We start from the raw sequence: 21,934 nt of genomic DNA, 5'->3' as shown, positions 1-21,934 counted from the left end.
GCTACTGCAATAATCCAAGTGAGAGGTGTTGAGGGCCAGAACTGGGATATTGGTCCTGTGAATTGACAGGAGAAAGATACAGGATACTTTGAAAAATGACTGGATATGGGGATTGCCATAGTAGGAGCTGAGGCTGACTCCAAGTTTATGAACCTGGTTGAATAGAAGGAGGGTGGTGCCCTTAGGCCCCTCAGAAAGGAAGTTAGAAAGAAAAGATGGTTGTAAGATAGTGGCATGTAGCAAAGATTAAGTTCTGTTTTGGACATGTTGAATTTGAGATGCCTATAGGTAAGCAGTAGGAAATGTCCAATAGGCTTTTGGTGGTGAGGGGACTGGAAGCCAGGAGAAAAACTTGAGCTGAATATCCACAGATCTGGAAGTCATCCACTTAGACATACTAGTTGAACCATTGGAACTGATAAGATCACAGAAAGAAAGTAGAGAGGGAAAGGACAGAAGGATAGAGTGCTGGGGTACTACCACACAAAACCGGTGAGACATGGGTGATACTTCAGCAAAAGAGACTAATGAGAGACCATACAGAGAAGAGGGCCATCAAAACGCAAAAAGTAACAAATATTGGGGAAAGGAGGAAGGTGGTCACAATCAAATGTTGCATAGAGGTCTAAGGATGAAGAATAATCATTGGTAAACTTAGAGAAAGGGGTTTCAGTTGAGTGATGAAACAGGAAGTCAGAGTGCAAGGGGCTAAAACGTGAAAAGACCGAATCGACAGCTTTTTCTAGGAGTAATATAGGGCAGTAACTTGAGGGTGAAGGGTTTTGGTTTTGGTTTCGGAGACAAGACTTCTGTGAATTTGTAGGCAACTGGGAATGAGAAAGTATACAAGGACAGCTAGAAAATCAGAGAGAGAGGAATGATTGGGTGGTTGGGGGAATGGACGGAGGAGACAGAACCGGTTCTAAAGAAGCAGTGAGGGCGATCCTGAGGGATTTACAAGTAGGAGATGGGGGAGAAGCTCCCGCCACAGTGACTGGCCCGTTTTCTCCTTACGATGGGAGGCCCTATTTCGAGAGGGCAGGGAGTGGCGTGGGCGGCTCGTGTGTGGAAAAGGCGGCGCCTTAAGCCGCTGGTTTGCGCGTGGGTTTTCTGGGTGTGAGAAGCTTATGTGGTAAAGGCAAAGAGCCGCATTTACTGTGCGCGGACTTTCTTTTAGCCCATTGTTTTTAAAGAGCACGTTCAAAGTGGAGTGTGCTGTTGTCTGGGTTGAAGTAACTGCCTGCCTGTGGGGTCATGCTTTCGTGGGGATCCTTCAGCTATTTCGGGTGGCCTGAGAACTCGAGAAAGCCTCATGAACAAGTAAATTTTAAAAATAAATCCCACGACTGTAATTCCCGCAAGCGCAGCAGCGCCCCCACCCCCACCCCGGTAGAGTCGTCCACAAGGGGCCACGCGGCCTCGCGTGGGCAGCGCCCGCCTCGCCCCGCCTCGGGGCTGGGGGCTAGGGGCCGCGGGCCGACCGGCTACAGGCAGGGGCTGCGCGGTTGGGTAGCGGCCGCGTTACGGCCTCGCCTCCGGGCCGGGGCCGGAGCGCAGCCGGGGGACCGAGCGCAGCTTCTTCCCCGCACCGGGAGGCTACTTTAGGCGACTTGGGGCGCGTCCCGCCATGGAAGCAGCCGGAGGCATCGACAACCCGGCTTTCGTCCCATCCAGCCCCGGCCTCCAGCGTCATTTGCCGGAGCCTCCTGCCGAGGAGGAGGTCTCCAGGTCGGCCTCCCAACCCAGCTCCCCGGAGGAACAGGGGGCGCCGCCGCCGCCGCCCGCCCCCAAGCAGCGGGCACAGGCGCAGCCCCCGGAGCTGGAGGAGGGCTTGTGCGGTTGGGGAAACTTCACACAGGACTGTCTGCAGCACTGGAACAACCCCAAGGGCTTCCTGTTGCACTACTGCCTCCTGGCACTGGCCCAAGGTAACCCCTCCCGAGGAGGGGGGGGAGCCCGATGACGTGCGCGGAGGTGGAAGAGCGGAAGGGCTGTGGTCAAAATCACTGAGTACCGCTGGGCACCGCGGTGCATGCATATATACACTGATGTTTATATGTAGAGAGATCTGATCTCTCTGCAGACCTCTATACGTTTACACATGTGTGTATACACACATGTATCTTTACTGTCTATCGTCCATCCATCCATCTATCTATCTATCTATCTAGCTAGCTAGCTAGCTAGCTATCTTCTCTATCCAGTTATTCTCTAACCTGTCCTCAAGGAGCTTACAGTCTAACAGGGGAAGACAACCCATCAAAGGAAGTCGAAAAGTGTGTGTGTATTGGGGGTTGGGGATGAGTGTCTGAGAGAAGTCCCCGAGGCGTTGCAGCCAGATGAGAGATGAAAGGTTAGGTCCTGGGCTCCACCCTCCAATCCGAAGGACCAAGGGTGGTGTGATAAAGGGTAGATCTAGTTGAAGGCAAGTGGAGTCTAGTCCACAAGTAGTCAGCATTAATAGGAAGTGAGTTGAAAAAAAAAATGGTGTCCATAAGCTCATGACACTTATCCTTGGAGACCAAAGGCCCCTTAGGATTATTGCCTGCTTATCTTAAATTTCATTTCCTTTCATTTTTTCATGTTTCTCTAAGCATCTGAATATAGCTTGTCACCAAATTTTTTAGTGCCTGTTGTGTATCTGTGCAAGAATGGGGTGAGGGTGAGTGGCTTTTGGTGGCTCTGTTAACTATTATTCGTTAGCCCCATGGAGTTTACTTTCCGTTTGGAAAGGCAACAGTTCATTTATCCAACCTGCCAGCAACTATTTATTGCAGATCTGCTCTCTGTAAGGTACTGACTGTGTTAAGATACAAAACTGGCTTTACCTTGGTTCTGCCCTAAGGGAGCCTGCAATCTAGTGAGGTTATCTAATAAAGTGTACCTATAAACCAAGAGAGAGTGTATAAGTTTGCCATGAAAGTGTTACAAAAAATTTAAAGAGAAAGATGAGCTCACTTGTGGCTGGGGTGATCAAGAAAACTTTAGAGGAAATTTCAACCAAGCTAGATAATGGAAAAGATTTTAGTAGGAGAGATCATGTTGTAGACTGGGGAAAGCTCAGAAATAAGAAAGTGCATAGTGTGTTTAGGGAATGAGTAATCTAGTTAGGGTAGAGTTTAGTGTTTGTGTAGGGGAGTGATTTATATGTTTAATCCATGCTTGGATTGAGTACTAGGACAGACTGAAGACTGTAGAAAACCACTTGTTAATTTGTGCTGGGATGACTGATGCTGCTACAAAAAAATCTAGGAACCATTGGTGGGGTCATGAAGACTTGGGCAAAAACTATAGACCGTAGAAGAACAGGTATGTCATCAGTGATGACAATTAAAGGTAGGACTTTTAGAAGAAAAAGATTGATAGAAGAAATGAATAGCCACAGTGCCTCAGCTGTAAAAATGAGCTGGAGAAGGAAATGACAAACCACTCCAGTATCTTTGCCAAGAAAACCCCAAATGGGGTGACAGTCAGATACAACTGAACAATAAGCAAAATTTGGGTTTCAGGACCAATGCTTAAAATTTAGGTATGATGGACAGGAATGTAATGCATTTGGTGAAGGCTTGTAAAAAAAATATGATAGCCATATTTAGGTATTTTAACATGAACACATGATAGCTGTGTTCAGTTATTTGAAGGGCTGTCATGTGAAAGAGGGATTAAATTTGTTCCTTTTTTCCCAAGAGGTGAGAACCAGCAGCAGGGGGTGGAAGTTACAAAAGGACACATTTACACTTTGTCTCAGGAAAAACTTCTTCACAAATTTACATCCTGCCCCAACCTCTCTACTGACCTCCAATCTCATATCTTCAAGTGTCTTTTGGACACTTGGACATCTCAAACCTCTTGGTCTTCAGAGGCCAGAGCTGAACAGACTGAGCAGACCGAGTTTATTTTCTCTAGTGGGGAAATGGCATGCAAGCAGGGAGGGAAGAGAGACACATGTGCTGGGGCTAAACCTAGATTTCTATATTTGTGGCCAGACAAAAAAATCGAACAGTGCAATGTAGCAACAGTAAGTAGGCGTAACAGCAACAGTGAGGCAAGGTTGTCTAGTGACAAAAAGTCCAGTCATAGCAGGGCTTCATGCCCTGGTGCTCACCTGAGCACAGGAGCCATCAGTTCTGTGGTTTAGTTGCAGCAGTGTTCTTCCAGAGGGTGAACACAGAGGATTGTTGTTATGCCAGGCTCAGAGCACAGGTTGCTTGCTGGGCCTTAGCTCTGGAAAACAGGGTGTCTCCTCATAGAATCTTGACAATGTCTAGTGAACATCTTAACCCAACATCACCAAAACAGAATTTGTTATCTTTTCCTGTAAACCTTCCTCCCCTCCTACCTTTCCTGTTACTGTAGAGAGCAACTCCATCCTCAGGCTGGCAACATAGGAGTCATCTTGGGCACCTTACTATCTCTTGTCCCCCTCCCCCCCATATATCCTTCTCAGGAGAGCCATCCCTTGTTACAAATATTAAAAAATAAAAGAAAAAAATCGTCTAAGAAATGATAAATTTAATTTAAGAAATAAAGAGAAAAAACAGCTTTTCTCCATCAGTTGCCAAAAGCCTGTTAATTTCGCCTTGCACCATCTCTCAAGTCAGAGGCAGCTAGGTGGCGCCATAGTGCACAGAGTGCGGGACCTGGAGTCAGGAAGATTCCTCTTCAGGCCTCAGACACTTCCTAGCTGTGTGACCCTGGGCAAGTTATTTAACCCTGTTTGCTTCAGTTTCCTCATCTGTAAAATGAGCTGAAGGAGGAAATGGCAAAGCACTCCAGTACCTTTGCCAAGAAAACCCCAAATGGGGTTATGAAGAGTTGGACAGGACTGAAAAACAATTTAACAACAACATCATCCCTCAAATATGGAGTCATAAAGAATTGGATACAACTGAAGACTGACTAAAGAACGACATCAACAACATCTCTCAAATATGCTCCTTTTCTCTCCTCTGATATTGACTGCCACTACCCTGGTGCAGGCCCACGTTACCTCATGCTACCTTCAGTAGCTTCCTAGTGGATCTGCCTACCTAAAGTCTTCCCACTCCAACCTATGGTCCATTCAGCCATTAAAATGATTTTCCTAAAGCTCAGGTTCCACTATTTCACCTCCTTTATTCAATAAACTTCAATGGCTCCATGTTGCCTCCAGGATCAAGTACAAAATCTTCTGTTCCGTGTTCAGAGTGCTTTATAACTTAGCGCCTCCTTACCTTTCCAGTCTTCTTATAGTTGTGCCCTGCCACGTACTTTTGGGTCTAGTAACTCTGGCTGTTCCATACACAGGATACTTAATCTAGGGGCTGTGGGCATTCTCTCTGGCTGTCACACATACTTGTAATGCTCTTCCTTTCTCCGTCCTTCCTTCCTCCAACTGACCTCTATGGTTTCCTTCAAGTCCCAACTAAAATCTCCTTTCCTACTGGACGTTTTTCTCAACCCCTTTTAATTCTAGTGCTTCCCCCTTCTTTATTACTCCCTATTCATCTTGTATATAGCTTGTTTGTGTATATTTTGTTGTTGTTGTCTCCCCCATTAGATTATGAGCTCTTTGTGGTCAGAGGACTGTCTTTTGCCTCTTTTTTGTAGCCCCAGTGCTTAGCACAATGCCTGGCACATAATGGGTGCTTAATAAATGTTTATTGATTAAAATTGAGAGGTGGTGGGTTCTCCCTCCCTGGAAGTCTTGGAGCATAGGCTAGATCACCACTAACAAATTTAAATATAAAGATCACAAATTAACATTAACTATGTTTTATTTTTATTTATTTTGTTAAACATTTCACAGTTACATTTTAATCTAGTTCAGACCATCCTAAGGAGTTTTGTGGGCCTCGAGTTTTACACCTCTGGGCTAGATGACCATTTGTCAGGTATTTTGTTGCTGAGGACCTTTCCAACTCTCAAAATAATACTGGGACCTTTTCACACCCACTTCTCCATGTTCTTTGTGCAATATAAACTTTTTATTCTTTAGAGAAAATCATATTCCATGTTTCACTACCTCATAGGAACATCAGTGAATGTTGCTTTAAAAAAATATAAGCTTTAGCTTTATGACAAACTTGGAGATAATAAAGTTTTGCAGTTTCCCCAAGGTAATCCAATCCATCCTTCTCTTCCATTTAAACTCTAATCTTCCTCATTATCCAGATGTATTATCTGTCTTAGATATGTATACTGATGGAGAAGCTTGGTATGGTTGTCCACCCACATACTCATTTATTGACATTCTTCATTCACTTGTTTTTGTTTTTTTGTTTGTTTGGTGTATATGGTTAGGGTAAACTCCTTTAAATTATTACAGACTTCCAAAAGGCTTCAAAATGGTTAATTCTTAATATCATCAGCAGAATATAATTCACAAATAGGAGCTAGCACATAGAGCATCTTACAATCCACAGGAAATTCCTGGCCTGAACTTTATGCTGGATCTCCTCTACTACAGCATAAAGAGTTTTGGTGACTATACATCCTTCTTCTTATTTTAATGGCTTCCCTGGTGGTTGTTATCAGAAAGTTGTTAACAAAGATGATTTCTTTCTTTATTTTCTTTCCTTATATCTTCCAAGGAATCTTGAGTAATTCTTTTTTTTGGGGGGGTGTAATCAACAGACAATAAACACAGTGTGACCTTATATTCTTTACATTTTAATTGTCAGATGGTAAAGATGTGGTCCCTTATTGAGTATCTATTGTGAAAGCCTGCTGCTTATGGAGGTGAGCCAAAATGGCAGAGAAAAGGCAGGGAATCCTCTGAGTTTTTCCAAATTCTCCTCTAAACAGCTGTAAATAGTGCCTCAAAATGAATTCTGGAGCACAATAGCACACAAAAGGACAGGGTGAAACAATTTTCCAACCCAAGACAATTTACAAGGTCGGTAGAAAAATTCTGTTGCACCCAGGTGAGAGTAGAGTGCAGTCCAGCTCAGGCCACATCAGCACAGGCTATGCTCTAGCAAACCAACAGCAGGCCTTGGGGGTGACCGATCAGCAGCAGCAGTGGTTACTTCTGGAGTTCTCAGCCCACAGATGATAAAGGGGTTGGACAACTGATCAGAAGGAGATTATAAGGGTTCCTTTGCAGGCACTGGGTACAGGACTCTATTTTATTTCCCATACACGGATCCAAGTCGCAATCCCAGGATGACATAGCACAGCTTGCAGCTACTGAGGAGAAAGGTTACTGGTCAGAGTTCAAAGGTGGAAAGAGTGCTTGTATTTACTCACAAGCCAGAGCACAGGGCAGGAGTAGTAAACATACCTTCATAGATCATACTGCCTTGGAAGAACTAAAAAAATCTACAGACCTCCCCGAGCTACCTCTGAAAACAGCTACCCAAAAAATCTGAAGCTTGGGAGAATACCCTCTCCTCCCTGGAGCTGAGCCCAACTTTAAAACAGTTAAAAGTCAAGAAATAAATTGGAAAAATGAGCAAACAACAAGAAAAGAGAACCTGACCAGAGAAAGTTATTATGGTGACAGAGGGAAGATCAAAATATAAATGCAGAAGACAACAAAGTCAAAACTGCTACATCCAGTGCCTCAAAGAAAAATGTGAATTCATCTCAGATCCAAAAAGAATTCCTGGAAGAGCTCAAAAAGGACTTTAAAAATCAAATAAGAGAGGTAAAGGAAAAATTGGGAAAAGAAATGACAATGATACAAGAAAATCATGAAAAAAGTGTCAACTGCTTGGTAAAGGAGGCACAAATTACTCCTTTAAAAGTAAAATTGATCAAATAGAAAAGAGGGTATAAAAGAAAGTAATTCTTTGTAGAAGCTAATGACTCCATAAGACATCAAACAAAAATAAAGCAAAATCAAAACAATGAAAAATAGAAGAAAATGTGAACTATCTCATTGGAAAGACAGTTAACCTGGAAAATAGATCCAGGAGAGATAATTTAAGAAATAATGGACTACCTGAAAGCCATGATAAAAAAAAAAAGAGCCTAGATATCATCTTTTAAGAAATTATGAAGGAAAACTGCCCTGATATTCTAGAACCAGAGGGTAAAATAGAATTTGAAAGAATTGGTGAATCCACCAATCACCACCTGAAAGAGATCACCTATTCAAGCAAAACTAAGTATAGTCCTTCAGGTGAAAAAATGGATATTAAATGAAAATGAGGACTTTGAAGCATTCCTAATGAAAAATAGAGCTTAATAGGAAATCTGACTTTTAAATACAAGACTCAAGAGAAGCATAAAAAGGTAAACAGGAAAGAGAAATCATAAAGGATTCAGTAAGGTTAAACTATTTACATTTCTACATGGGAAAATGATACTTGTAACTCCTAACTCTCAATATTAGGGCAGTTAGGAGGAGTATACATAGAGGGTATGGGTATGAGTTGAATATGACAGAATATCTAAAAAAAAGAAGAGAAAAAGAAATGCACTGGGAGAAGGGAATGCAAGAGGTAGAATGGGGTAAGTTATCTCTCATAAAAGGCACAAAAGCACTTTTACAGTGGAGGGGAAGATGGAGGAAGTCAGGAGAAGAGGGGAACAACCCTTGAACCTTAACTGTCGTCACAATTGGCTCAAAGAGGGAATAACATACAAATTCAGTTGGGTAAAGAAATCTCTTACCCTGGGAAAGTAGGAGGGAAAAGGGGATAATAGAAAGGCGGGGAGCTGATAGAAGCCGGGGTGGATTGGGGGAGAGAGTAGTCAGAGGCAAAACACTTTTGAGGAAAGACAGGGTAAAAGGAAAGAGAGAGTAGAATAAACCTGGGTGAGGGTGAGGGGTGGGGGGTGGGGGAGGAAAGGATGGAGGGAAATACACAGTCAGTAATCATAAGCGTGAAAACATTTTCACAGCAAGTTTCTCTGGTAAAGGCTTCATTTATCAAATAGATAAGAATACAAGTCATTCCACAATTGATAAATGAACAAAGGATATGAACAGACAGTTTTCAGACAAAGTAATCAAACTTATCTATAGTCATATGAAAAAAAATGCTCCAAATCACTATTGAATAGAGAAATGAAAATTAAATTATTTTTTTAAAATCATGTGGGCTTTTATATTTAGGTAATGTATCCATTTGAAGTTATGGTGGTATATGATACAAGATATAATTTTAACTGAACTGTTTTCCAGTAATTTTTATTGAATAGTTCTTCCCATTAGTCTTTTGTTTTGGATTTATCAAATGCTGGCCTATAGTGTTCAATGCTTTTGAATCTTGCTTTTCTAGTCTCATTCACTGATCTTGCTTTTCTGTTTTGAAACTAATACCAAATAGTTTTGATGGTTGCTTTCTTTAAAAAAAAAATCAAGAAAAAACCCTATATTCATGAGATTGTTTCTCCAAATGATTTGCTATTATTTTGTCTAGCTTAATAAAAATACTCCTTTGGTAGTTTGATTGATAAAGCACTAAGTCTATACTAATTTAGGTAGTATCACCATTATTAAATTGTCATGTCCCAACCATGAACAATAACTATCCTTCCAATTATTTACCATTCTTTATTTCTTTATAGAGTGCTTTGTTAGTATATTTATATTAGTTTAGTTACTCAGGTCTTGTGTGTGCCTTGGTAAATGATGCCCATATATCTTAGAGAATTTTTAAAGGAATTATCTTTTTTATTGTTTCCTTTTGCATTTTGTTTTTGCTATAAAGAGGTGTTGATGGTTTTTTGGATTTACTTTTGTATACTGCTACTTTACAGAGGTTATTTATTGTCTCATATGGTTTCTTTGCTGAATTTCTGGGGTTTTCTAAGTAAATCATCATGTCATTAGCAAATACATATGCTTTCGTCTCCTTTTGCCTAATGCTTGTGTTTTTAAGTTCTTTCTCTTGTCATATTGCTATCATTATCTTCTTATATTTGTCAAATAATAGTGGATAAAAGAGGCATTTTTTCTTTTACTCTTATTTCTTAGGAAAAATTCTGGCATCTCCCAATTATAAGTAATTCTAGCTTTTGGTTTTAGACACATACACATATGTTTATATATTTTTATTTTGTCTATCTAGATATGTACATATCCTTTTAAATTACATCAAAATTACCATTCTCTGCCTATAGATTGTAGGGTTTTTGTAATAAATGACTATGCTTTGTAAAAGATTCTTGCTGCATCCATTTATAACATTATGTGATTTGGTGTGTTTTTGTTTTCATTTTTTTTAAATGATAATTTTTTCCCTAATGTTGAACCATTTTGTATACCTCTTCTAAGATCTTACTTGGTCATCGTTGGGGGACATTTTATATATTGCTGTAGTTTTTTGCTAGGTTTTCATTTTAAAATTTTTCATTGACAGTCATTTGTGATACTGATCTATATTTCTCTTTCTTTGCTTTATCCTTCCCTGGTTTAGTTATCAGGACAGTTATTCATCTCATGAAAGGAGATGGGTGGAATGTTTTATTTTTTTATTTTTGAGAATGATGTGTATGGCATACTATTAATTGCTCTATAAATTTTTGATAGCCCATTAATCTGCCTGACTCAGGGTTTTTTTCTTTGATCTTTCCCTTATAGATGCTTCATTTCATTTTCTTAGAGTGGGCTGTTTAAGATCTCTAGTATTTTCTGTTAATTTGAATTATTTTATGTTTTGTAGGTAATCATTCATTTTTCTTAAATTCTCAGTTTTACTAGCATATTGTATACCATTATATGTATTTAGTAGGTTATAAGAATTTAAAAAACCCAACAAAAACCTTATTATGATGTTGACTTATAATTTTTGTTTTATTAATTTAATTTCTTCCATCTTTTGATCAGGTTAAAGGTATATTGGTACTGTTATTCTTTTTAAAGAACCAGTTTTTTATTTTATTTATCAGTTTGATATCTTTTGTTTTCTACTTTTCTATTTGTCTACAAATTCTTAAAATGTTCTCTTTTTGTGTTTATTTTGTATTTGTTCATTTTCCAGGTTTTGGAATTGGATATTCAGTTTGTTAATCCTTTCTTTTTCTGTTTTGTTAATATATATTTTCAGAGATTTTTCCTCTGAAGATTTCTATAGCTGTATCCCAGAACTTTTGTTATGTTGACTCATAATTTTCATTTGATTCCCACATTCCATATTATTATTATTTCTGTGACTTACACATTATTCAGAACATTATTATTAAGTCTCCATTTAGACGTGTATGTTTTGCTTCCCTCATCGCCAATATCTAATCAGCTGTCAAATTTTGCTAAGTCTTAATTCAACTTCCACAGGAACTCATATGTCCTTTACGTTTTCTCCGTTCACAGAGCCATCACTCTGCTTCAATGCCTCATCACCTCTCCCCCTGAGCCACTGCAGTGGCCTCCTTATTGGTTTTCCCATCTCCAGTCTCTCCCCATCTTTTACATAGCTGACAGCTAAAAGTTATATTCCTAAAGTGAAGGTCTCAGGTCTGACAGTGTCACCCCCATACTCAAAAACTAGAGGTTTAAACTAGAGGATAAAATACATACACCTCTAGTTTGGTAGTTAAAGCCCTTTGTAATATGTCTTCAGCTTTTCCAGGTTTATTACATACTGCTCCCATTTATACATAATACATTTTAGGTAAACTGGCCTACTTCCTGTTTTACCTACCCAACATTCCATCTGCTGCCTCCAGACTTTCACAGAGTATCCCTATGCTGGAAATGTACCCTTTCCTTACCATTGATTCCTGGAATCTCAACTTCCTATAAGGCCCATTTCCTACATGAAGCCTTTCCTGATCCTGGTAGCTGTCAGGAACTGTTCATTTTTGCTTTTTGTATCCTGGCACCTAATTAAATAACAACAAGCATTTATAAATGCTTACTGTATGTCTGACACTGTGCTAACACTGGCACTTATAACCTTAGCATGCTAGGGTTATAAAAAAAGGTAAAAATAGCCCCTTCCCTGAAGGAGCTCATGTTTTTATGGGGGAAATACAGCATGTAAGTGTAATACTCTTAAAATAAATCACTCATTTTAAGCAGAGGGGGAAATATAATCATCCTGAGATCCACTTCTTCCTCTTCTCTTTTGCTTCAGGGAGTTTCAGATGAGAAGCTCTGAGTTCAATCATGATTCCTCACCCCCGGTTAAGAAAATTTCTAATTCCTAAGCAGAAATTCCCTTTTTGGATCACTCCTTAAATTAGTCAATACTTAAGGAAATAAATTCAGGCTATTCACTGGAATGTCAAATACTGAAGCTGAAGCTTAAATACTTTGGTCACGTAATGAGAAGATGGGACTCATTGGAAAAGATCCTGATGTTGGGAAAGATTGAAGGCAAGAGGAAATGGGGATGGCAGAGGATGAAATGGATAGATAGTATTACGGAAACAATGAACATGAACTTGGACAGACTTTAAGGGATAGTAGAGGTACAAAGTACCTGGTGTGCTGTGGTCCATGAGGTCATGATCAATCCAGACATGACTGAACAACAAAAAGGCAGAAGTGAGACTCTCTGCCTGACCTCACATTTATAATTGTCTCTGGTTAACTCCTGGATTCTTTGTGATTGAGGCAAAATTCAGTCTTTTGGAAATATTTGGGTAATGAAATAGCATATTATAATACAGTGTCTGTGGAAAGACAGGCATTAGATAGGGAAGTTTGGGAAATAGCTGACCTTTTTTCTTGGGACTTCTCTCAGCCTGGGGTCTCTGTTTCATCATGCTTGTAGAGCCAGTGAATCTTCTCAGTATCTCCCTTCACCACAGCTGAGTCTTCTCTTTGCTTCTCAAAGTATGCTAGAAATTCCATGTCTTCCATTTATCAAAATTGGTAAGAGTGGCTGCAGTTATTGGACATGACCTGGATGAAGATGCACCAGGGGAAATTGAAGAGCAGCCAGATAAACAGGAAGAGAACCAGCAGCAGAACACAGAGAGTGGTGTCTTGAAAACTTAGAGAAAAAGCAGTATCCAGGAAAACGAGATGATCAGCAGTGCCAAAGGAAAGGCCTCTAGATTTGGTAATTAAGAGATCTTTAGTGATTGTTGGAGAGTAGTTTTAGGACAAAAGGCAGGTTTTCAGAGGGTTCAGAAGAAAACAGAAAAAGAAGTGTGAACAAACAGTTTTAGATGACTTTCTTAAGGAATATGACTAAAAGAGGAATGAAATATAAGCTATAGCTAGCAGGATCAAGTGGAAGTTTCTCATAGGGGAGAATTATTTAAGTATTCATAGTGAACAGGAAAGATGTCGTTAGATATCTTACAGAGTGGGGATGATAGGAGAGATTTGCTAGAGTAGATGGGATGGGATCAATGGTACATGTTGAAGGTTTGCCTTGGCAAGCAATAGGCCCCTTCTTTATGTGAGATGGGGATGAAAGAAGCCATAGTAGTGGAAGATGTCTGATCATTGTGATCTGAGGAGCAAAGAAGAATATCTCAGTGAATGGCCTCCATTTTTTTCAAGGAAGTATGAGGTGAGCTCCTCAGTTGGGGGGGGCGGTAATGAGAGGCTTGAGAAGAGATAAAAAGGTTTAGAATAACCGCTGTGGTTAGTGAGACAGAGAATCAATTAGGCAGGTGTAAGAGGCTTGCCTTGCTACAATGAGAAATCAGTTACGATCATATGTAGCATCAATTTGTAGGGCATGAAATAGTAGAATACCCATGAGAGAGGTATTAAAATCATTCAGCAAGTTGGGAAAGTAACTTGTCAGTCTGTAGATAATAGTAAACAATAATAAGGATTCTTGAGATGTATTGCATGAAATGTATGTATTGCAAGAACTTTGATCATATAAAATTATATCTTGCCAATTTAACTATCTCTTGCCAGTGAGCCAGCAAGAATCAGAAAAACAAGTCTTATTACACTCAGAGTGTGACACACCTCACCAGCGGTTGATGGAAATGTGCATTATTCACAATTAAGCTAGTAGTATTTATACATTACGTGAAACAAAGAAAAAGTATGTGGCTATTCACTATAGTTCAGCTGGTTATACAAAAGAAATAAAATGTTAAGAAAAAAATTGTATATCATTAACTATAGGAGATGGATAAGGACTGCATCTTGGTCAATATAGCTAATTTCACTAAATGAAAAAGAACTACCTTCTAGGTTAGATTTAAAAAGGAAAACATTTCACAGATTTTTTTTTTTGCAATTAGTCTTTTTATACAAGTTAGGAAAGTGAAGAAAGACACAGAAGGGAACCAGCTATTGCTGCTGGTTGTACACAACAAAATGTTGAATATAGGATAAAATGGAGTCAGTTATGTTCTTCCAAGAATTCACTTTCAATATATTGATTGTGGTTGTCAGTTACAGTTTTTTAATGTACATAGTCTCATGATCTCTTTTTTGTTTCATTATAGGTATTGTGGTAAATGGATTAGTAAATATCAGCATATCCACCATTGAAAAGCGCTATCAACTGAGCAGTTTCATGACTGGGCTGGTGTCATCAAGTTATGATATTTCATTTTGTTTGTTATCATTGTTTGTATCGTTTTATGGAGAAAGAGGACACAAGCCAAGATGGCTTGCATTCGCATCCTTTATGATAGGATTGGGGTCACTTGTATTTTCTTTGCCTCACTTTACTAGTGGAAAATATCAATTGGCATCTGAATTTAAAGGTAAGATGTTTCCTAACAACCTGTCGTACTTTAAAAAAAAGTTTAACATTTATAGAAAATCGTCATTGGATCAAGGAGTTAGCCTATGACATAATAAAAAATGTGACTGACCATATCTTTTCATTTAATTATACATCCTTAAGGATGAATAAATGAGTTATTAAGTGTTTATTATGTGCCATGTCACTACATGCTTAAGGGTGTATAATTAGATTAAAATATATGGGCAGTCACATTTGGCTTTTAAAAAAAAATTCTTTGGTATTATTAGCTCAATCATCTTAATTGATTTTTCAAAATTTATACTTTTATGAGTGTTCTGAGATTACTGATTTGTTCATTTTCTAGTTTTTTAATTACATGCTCAATTCTTTTGTTAATATAAATGTTCAGAAGTGTTTTCCCTTACTGCTTTTGCCGCATCCTTTATTGTCTTATTGTTATAATTTTCTTTACTACAATTATTTGTGTTTCCATTATTTATTTTTTCACTTTCCCATTATGTCAGATAACATTATTGAGCCTCAGAAATTGAGGTGTTTCATTAGGACCTCCCTACTTCTACACCTCAGTCATCCTCAGTATGATCTCTCCTCTTCCTTCGTTCCAGTGTCCAGGAAGAGATAGTTCCTCTACTTACTAAAACTAACAACTTTCCATACCTGTGCCCATGACCCTATCTCCTCCAGTCTGTTCCATGAGCTTGTCACTTAAGTCATTCTCCTCCCCTTCACCCCTTCTTTCCTTCTCTCCCTGTTCCCCTCTCCCTTATTTTCTTGCTGCCTACAAAACAGCCCAAATCCTCCCTCTTAAAAAATCTTAATTACTCTGTCCGAGGTTACTCACAATCTGTTAGCTGAATCTTGCCTTTTTTTAGTCCTCATCCTTCTTGACCTCTCTGTCATTTTTGATGCTATTGACTCCTCCTTTGTCCTACCCAATCTGCTCTCTCTATTTTTATTATTCTACTCCCATAATGTTCCTTCTTCTGTATTATCATCTATGTGTTGGTGTCTCTGTATATGGTATACCCTGGGGTACTATCTTAACAGCTTCATCTCTCTATATATACACTCTTTATGACTTTAAAGTCTCTCTGTAGTTCTCATCTGTCGTCCAGTTCTATATTATGCTTTTCGGGTATCTTCATTTGGATTGCCATAGGCATCTTTAAGTCAAAATAGAAGTTGTGATATATCCTTCCCACCCTCACTCCTCCCCGAAGACCTGCCACCTAACCCACCACTTTTCCTGATGTCTCAGTTTTTTGTCAAATGTACTACTATTAAGCACTCAGGTTTACAACCTTGGAGACACCCTTAACTCTTTACTCCTTCATTTCACATATCCAATCAGCTGCAAAATCCTATGGATTCTACTTTGATAACATCTTCAGTATTCATCTGCTCCTCTTCACTCGCACAGAGACACCGACTTGATTCTGTCCCTTTCACCTGGAATATTGTAATGGTCTCCTAGCTGGTCTCCCAGGTCTTTTTCTTCAACTTTTCCTCCACAGTTGCTAAATTGGTATTACTAAAATGTAGATCTGACCATGTCTCCACCTTGCATAAGAACTTCAGTGCTTCTTAGATGAAGTACAATGTCCTTTGTTTGTCATTTAATGCTCCTAAAAATCTAGTATCAACCAATTTTTTCCAGACGGGTGTCAAATTACAAGTCATGAACTTGTTCCAGCACAACTGGACTACTTGCAATTCCCTATACAATGCTGTGGAGGGGCTCCCTGAACTTGTTTTCTTAAGTTGCCCTATTTTCCAGAGATGAGGCACCCCTAAACTAACATAACAGTGAACTGTATTAAACTTTCAATGCCCTTGGGGTGGAGTCAGCCACAAGTCTGGCTCTGGCCAGGTTTGCTGAGACTAATAAACTGTTTATGCAACTGAAACTCTTTCAGATAAGCAGAACATTGGGTCCAAAGCTTACATGCCCTCTTGCTCCGTCTCAATCCTCCTCCCCTACTGCTCCTTTCCTCCTCTTATGCCACTCCCTTTTGGGAGGGGAATGTCCTCCACTCTTCCCATAAGACCACCCCTTCTTGCTGTACTCTATAAATATTCAAGGATTTATCTGTATTGCAGACTCTTTGGTATAAGGATTTCCCATATGTATGTGCCTTTCTCTTGTAATAAATCAAGTTACTACGCATGTCTTGTGGAGTTGTGACTTTTGGTTAACAACGTCATTTCATGTTCTGTCTTTGCACAGCCTACCACACATGTCTGGATTGTGCTTCCTCCTTCTCTCAACCTGCTAAGGTCCTACCTTCCTTCAGAGTATAGATCAGATCTCACATTCTGTATGAAGTCTTTCCTAATCTCAGCAGTTGTTAGTGCCCTCTCCCCTAACACACTGTTTTGAGTTTGGTTTGTATTTATTTGTATATACTTATCTTGGTACATATTGTTTTCACTCTGTAGAGCCTAAGCTTGTATCCTTGGTGCCTAAGCCTGGTGCTTAGCATATAATTGTTTGTTCTTCCTTTCAAAGAGGACTAATGACATCACAGGGTGGTGTCTTGACTCAAGCAAGAATTGGATTTAAGTGAGGCAGAGTTGAACAAAGTTGTCAGCCTCACTCTCTTCCAAAGTCATTGAAGTCCAGTGGCAAGACGAAGGTTAAGATGACTCGGGATGTTAGCATAAATGCTTACTGAACTGAGTTACATTCATATTTTCTTTATGGATTATATTTTTATTTTGCTATTATATACAAAGGAAGACTGTTGTTTTTATTAATTTTTATTAATTGTATTGCCAAACCTTAGCACAATGCCTGCCACTCAGGTGGAATGGCTTGGTAAGTGAGCTGTTTATCCTTGCTGTTTTCAAGATTTCTTTCTTTGACCTGAAAGCTCTGAATCTAAGCTGCCACATTTATGAGTTAATTGAATTTGGTATTTTCTAATGGAATCTGTGGATTTTATTAAGCTATATTTTTGTCCTCTAGTTCTGATACTTACAGGAAAAATCTATATGATTTTCCTCAATCATTCAGGATTTTGTTTCACTATTTTTTGGTGAAGTATTTACATTTTGTTTCCCCTCTTAGAATATGTTACTCAAGGGAAGGGGGCTGCTTCTGCTTTTTCTTTGTAACCCCAGCAGTGCTTAGCAAGTAATAAGGGTTTAATAAATACTTGTTGACTTTAGTGTTTTTAAGAGCTCTGAGTAAAATTTTCTCTCTCTCTCTCTCTCTCTCTCTCGCTTTCTCACACACACACACACACACATTCGTGTGGTTACTTCATTCACTTTTCTAGAGATCTGTTTGTAGTTATTGCATGTATTTCTTTTCTGGAGTTTTTTTTAGGTTCTTTTACTCCATGGTATTTCTTTTTGTATTAGGAGATCTTTTTTGCTTATTCATTTTTTGTTCAGTATGCTAATTTTTCTGTGGGCCTTTCTTCCACTTTCTCTATTTGGTGTATTTCTTGCTGTTTACTGGTAATGAAGAGAGACTGGGCTTCTACTTCTTAGTCATTTTACCAAAAATCATCAATGAACATTTAAAAAGAGAAACAATTATTATATCCCTAAGTGATACTTCCTAATAAATAAAAAGAACCCACCGGCCACCACCTGAAAGAAATTACAACCTGGGAATGGAAAAATGTTGGCCAAAATGCAGAGCTTCCAGAACAAAGAAAAATATTGCAGGCAGCAAGAAAGACGACCAAGGAATTATAGGGTCACCAAAATGAGTGTGCAACCAGGTCATGTCTCCCTGTTCATTGACTGAAGGAAGCTTGCTCCCTCATCTACTTATATTAAGACAGGCCAGATATAAAATCTTAATATCTAATGCGTTTTAGATAATGTCCTTGACAATTGGTCATCCAGACTTTGCTTGAATACTTGGAATGATAGAGAGTTTTCAGTCTCAAGTAGGCAACTCATTATATTTTTGGACTGTGCTAGTTATGATTTCTCTCTTATGTATACCCAAAATCTGAAGCAAGAAATTAAAAATTAAAAACCATGCAGAAAAAGTATCATGATTCTTAATAAATGTATAGAGAACTAACTTAACATGTCCAAAACAGAACACATTGTTCTCTAAACCTGCCCCTTTTCCTAAGTTTCCTATTTCTGTAAAGGCTACCACTATCCTTCCGTTTACCCATGTTCACAACCTTGAAGTCAGCCTCCACTGTTCACTCTCCCCATCTCCTTCCCACACTGTATCTAATCTGCCAAGGTTTGTCAGTTATATGTCTTTGTCATCTCTCATATCTGGTCTCTTCTCTCTACACAGATGGCTGCTGTGCGAGTTCATCACTCCACCACTTCTTGCCTGAACTACTGTAATGATGTCCCTCTTTCTAGCCTTTCTTTTCTCCAATACATCCTCCACCCAGCTGGCAAAAAATATTTTCTGAAGTACAGGTCTGACTTTGTTCTTACCCTGTCGGAGAAGTGTCAGTGGTTTTCTGTTACTTCTAGAGTAAAATGTGAACTCTTCTGTACTTCATTTAAAGTTCTCACGCTCTGGTTCCAACATATCTTCTCAACTGATCTCACAGTACTTCCCCTTACATACTATTAAGTTCCAGACAAAATGGCCTACTGGCTGTTTCCTTTAAAAGATACTCTGCCTCCTTTCTCTGTGTCTTTGCGTAAACCATCCTCTAAATCTGGAATGTGCTCTGTCTTCCCTTCCTTTTGGAATTCCTAGTTCTATTTAATGTCCAGTTTAAGTTCTACCTCCTATGCAAGAAATTTTTTTTTTGATTCTGCCAATTGTTAGCATTCCCTTTCTTTCAGATTATCTTGTATAAATTTTGTAGTTACTTATATATGTATATGCTATATGTTGTTTCCCTCTAGTAGTATGTAAATTTTTTGAGGGAAAAGACTCTCCTCATTTTTTTCGTCTTTCCCTCCCCATTACCTAAGTATAGTGTCTGGCACATTGTAAGTATTTAATAAGTATTCATTGACTTGAACTAAGGAGTGAAAAGAGATCTATTGTAATCAAGATCATCATGGTGGAACACTTTTCTTCCTTGGCAAAACTTACCTTTTTAAAGATTTTTGTGGGTCGGGATGCCTAATACCAAGCTCAAATAATTTATGTAGGTAGTAATAACAGTTTAGGGGTAGCTAGGTGAGAGAGTGGATAGAGTGCTGGGCCTGGAATCAGGAATACTCATCTTCCTAAGTTCAGATCTAGCCACTTATTAGCTAAGTGACCCTAGGCAAGTCACTCAACCCTGTTTGCCTCTGTTTCCTCATCTGTAAAATGAGCTGGAAAAGAAAATGGCAAACCACTCGAGTACCTTCCCCCTAAAAAAAAAAAACCCTAAATGAGGTCACAGCAGGCCCCCAGATATTTTATAGTAGCAAATTTTTTTTAAAAAATCATAGTATTTTGTTTAGACTAAACATTGTGCCACTGCTTTGTCAAATCAAATATAAATTACCCGAATCTAATGCCAAAAACAATCATTAAGAAATAGTTGAAATAGTTAAATAACATTGTCATTTTTGGTAAAGAAAATGCTGTATGTAGTGCATTTAATTTTTGAAACAATTAGAAAAAAAATTTTTTATCTCTTTTTTTTAAAGATACCTGCCCAGAAACAAGAATCAACAGCACTTGTCAACACTACATAACATCTTCGCTTTCAAACTACCTATATGTCTTCATACTTGGACAGATGCTACTGGGAGTTGGAGGAACACCTCTCTATACTTTGGGAACAGCCTTTATTCATGACAGCGTTCCCACACACTTGTCCTCTCTCTATATAGGTGAATTATTTTACTAATATAGTTTAGCCATATTGACTTCTTCTCGAACTTTTGTATACTTGGATATAATCATTTAAATCAATTTAAATCTAATTGTTTACTGATACTAATGTTGAAGACATTCTCCATAAGATGAACAAATTATTTTGCTGTATTGACTTGCCTGCTTGTTTAGGACTTGAAAAATGAATTCTTATGGTCACTTTTAGATTATGAGCCTTGCAGGTCTTGGATTTCATTGTGGTAAGTAGTAGTAACTATGCTGATATGAATTCAGTTGTATTTGAAGTCCTTCTGGCCAGCAGCACTTCAGAAGCCACCTGAGGTGTGGTCCTTGAGTAGGAATACTTCTAAAGGCTGCTAAAATATATGGTAAATGAGAGATTCTCAGGTTTCCCCAACGTGCTTTCTGCATTTCATTTTTTTTCTAATTTGTGATAGCTCTAGTTTTTTGTTTTGTTTTCTTTTGTTTTAATGTCAGGACCTTTAAACGTCTAACTCTAACCGGACTCTTATGCTATTTGGATTGGTTGTACAAAGCATCCCTTTGGATTCATTAAGAATTAATCTATATTGGTCAGAGGGAGAACAGAGAAGTGAAATGGAATCAGACTTTAAAATTGTAGGCCTCAGTGAAAGCAGGCAAAGACACATTGTACTATGTAAGTTGACATAGTACTATCTTTCCTAACACAAGATTGGTTTCCTTGATATTCTTTTATGTCCAGATGAAGTCTAATTTCAACAGATTTGGATATGTGAAGTTGTGGTAGATTTATTATTTTGGGGGGTATTTAAACAGTGTAAACTATTTTTTCTTTATTTATTTGAGACTGTTAGAAGCAAAGTATTACTGATGCCACTGAACAAAATTATGGTGTGCATGAGTCAAGTATCAAATAAGTCAAAATTCATATGAAGGTTTTATTGTGATGTTTAAAAAGTTCAAGAGACATGATTTCTGGGTAATTAATCATTTTATTGATAATGCTAGCATTTTATTAATAAAAGGGTCAGTGACACTCTCGAATGCCAAAGGCTAGTCATGGTAACGGGCTCACAGTTTATATGCCCTTGGAGGAGTGGGTGTTTGGTGTTTCTGAGGGTGGTAACCCACTGTGATTGGTTAGCAAGTAATGAAAGAAAATTAATATTACAATGAGAGTTGGACCTATTCTAATGAGGGGCAAGGGGATGTAACTTTAATAATGTTATTTTACTTCCAAATCACCCTCAGCCTTGAGGAAATTTAGACTGAAAATCTACATTGCCCACCGAAGCTTGAGCAGAAGACAATAGGTTGGGTGTTTCACCTTGGATTAAATTTCTTCTTTCTTAAATTTCTAAGGTTCAGTGGACTAACAATACCTAGAATGAGGAGAAAGTTAATCCTATTGCTATCATCAGTCCTGTCCTTCAGAGGCTGAGCTTTGAAATGAGGACTTTAGAAAAAGGGGAAACTGGCTGTCCCAAATTATTGATTATTAATAATCATTTTTCTAATCACAATGTAAGGTACTATGAAGTATGTAATTATTATATATACCATATTCCTAATTATATTAGCTTTAACTAATGCTAAAATT

The 21,934-nt window shown here is 38.6% G+C and overlaps 1 protein-coding gene across 1 annotated transcript in view; it reads left to right on the top strand.

Annotated features, from left to right (window-relative positions):
* The first annotated feature begins 1,435 nt into the window (after window positions 1–1,435).
* Window positions 1,436–21,934, top strand: part of LOC110199243 (solute carrier organic anion transporter family member 4C1-like) — a 111,699-nt gene continuing 91,200 nt past the window's right edge. The window contains exons 1-3 of the mRNA XM_020973998.2: window positions 1,436–1,928; window positions 14,305–14,568; window positions 20,163–20,348. Of these exons, the coding sequence (XP_020829657.1) occupies window positions 1,628–1,928; window positions 14,305–14,568; window positions 20,163–20,348 (751 nt within the window). The 5' untranslated portion in view covers window positions 1,436–1,627. The remainder of the gene's footprint in view (window positions 1,929–14,304; window positions 14,569–20,162; window positions 20,349–21,934) is intronic.

The sequence above is a fragment of the Phascolarctos cinereus genome, unplaced genomic scaffold (assembly GCF_003287225.1).
Source record: "Phascolarctos cinereus isolate Bilbo 61053 unplaced genomic scaffold, phaCin_HiC Scaffold_4;HRSCAF=312, whole genome shotgun sequence".
Lineage (NCBI taxonomy): Eukaryota > Metazoa > Chordata > Mammalia > Diprotodontia > Phascolarctidae > Phascolarctos > Phascolarctos cinereus.
This window is presented reverse-complemented; position numbering and strand designations above follow the sequence as displayed.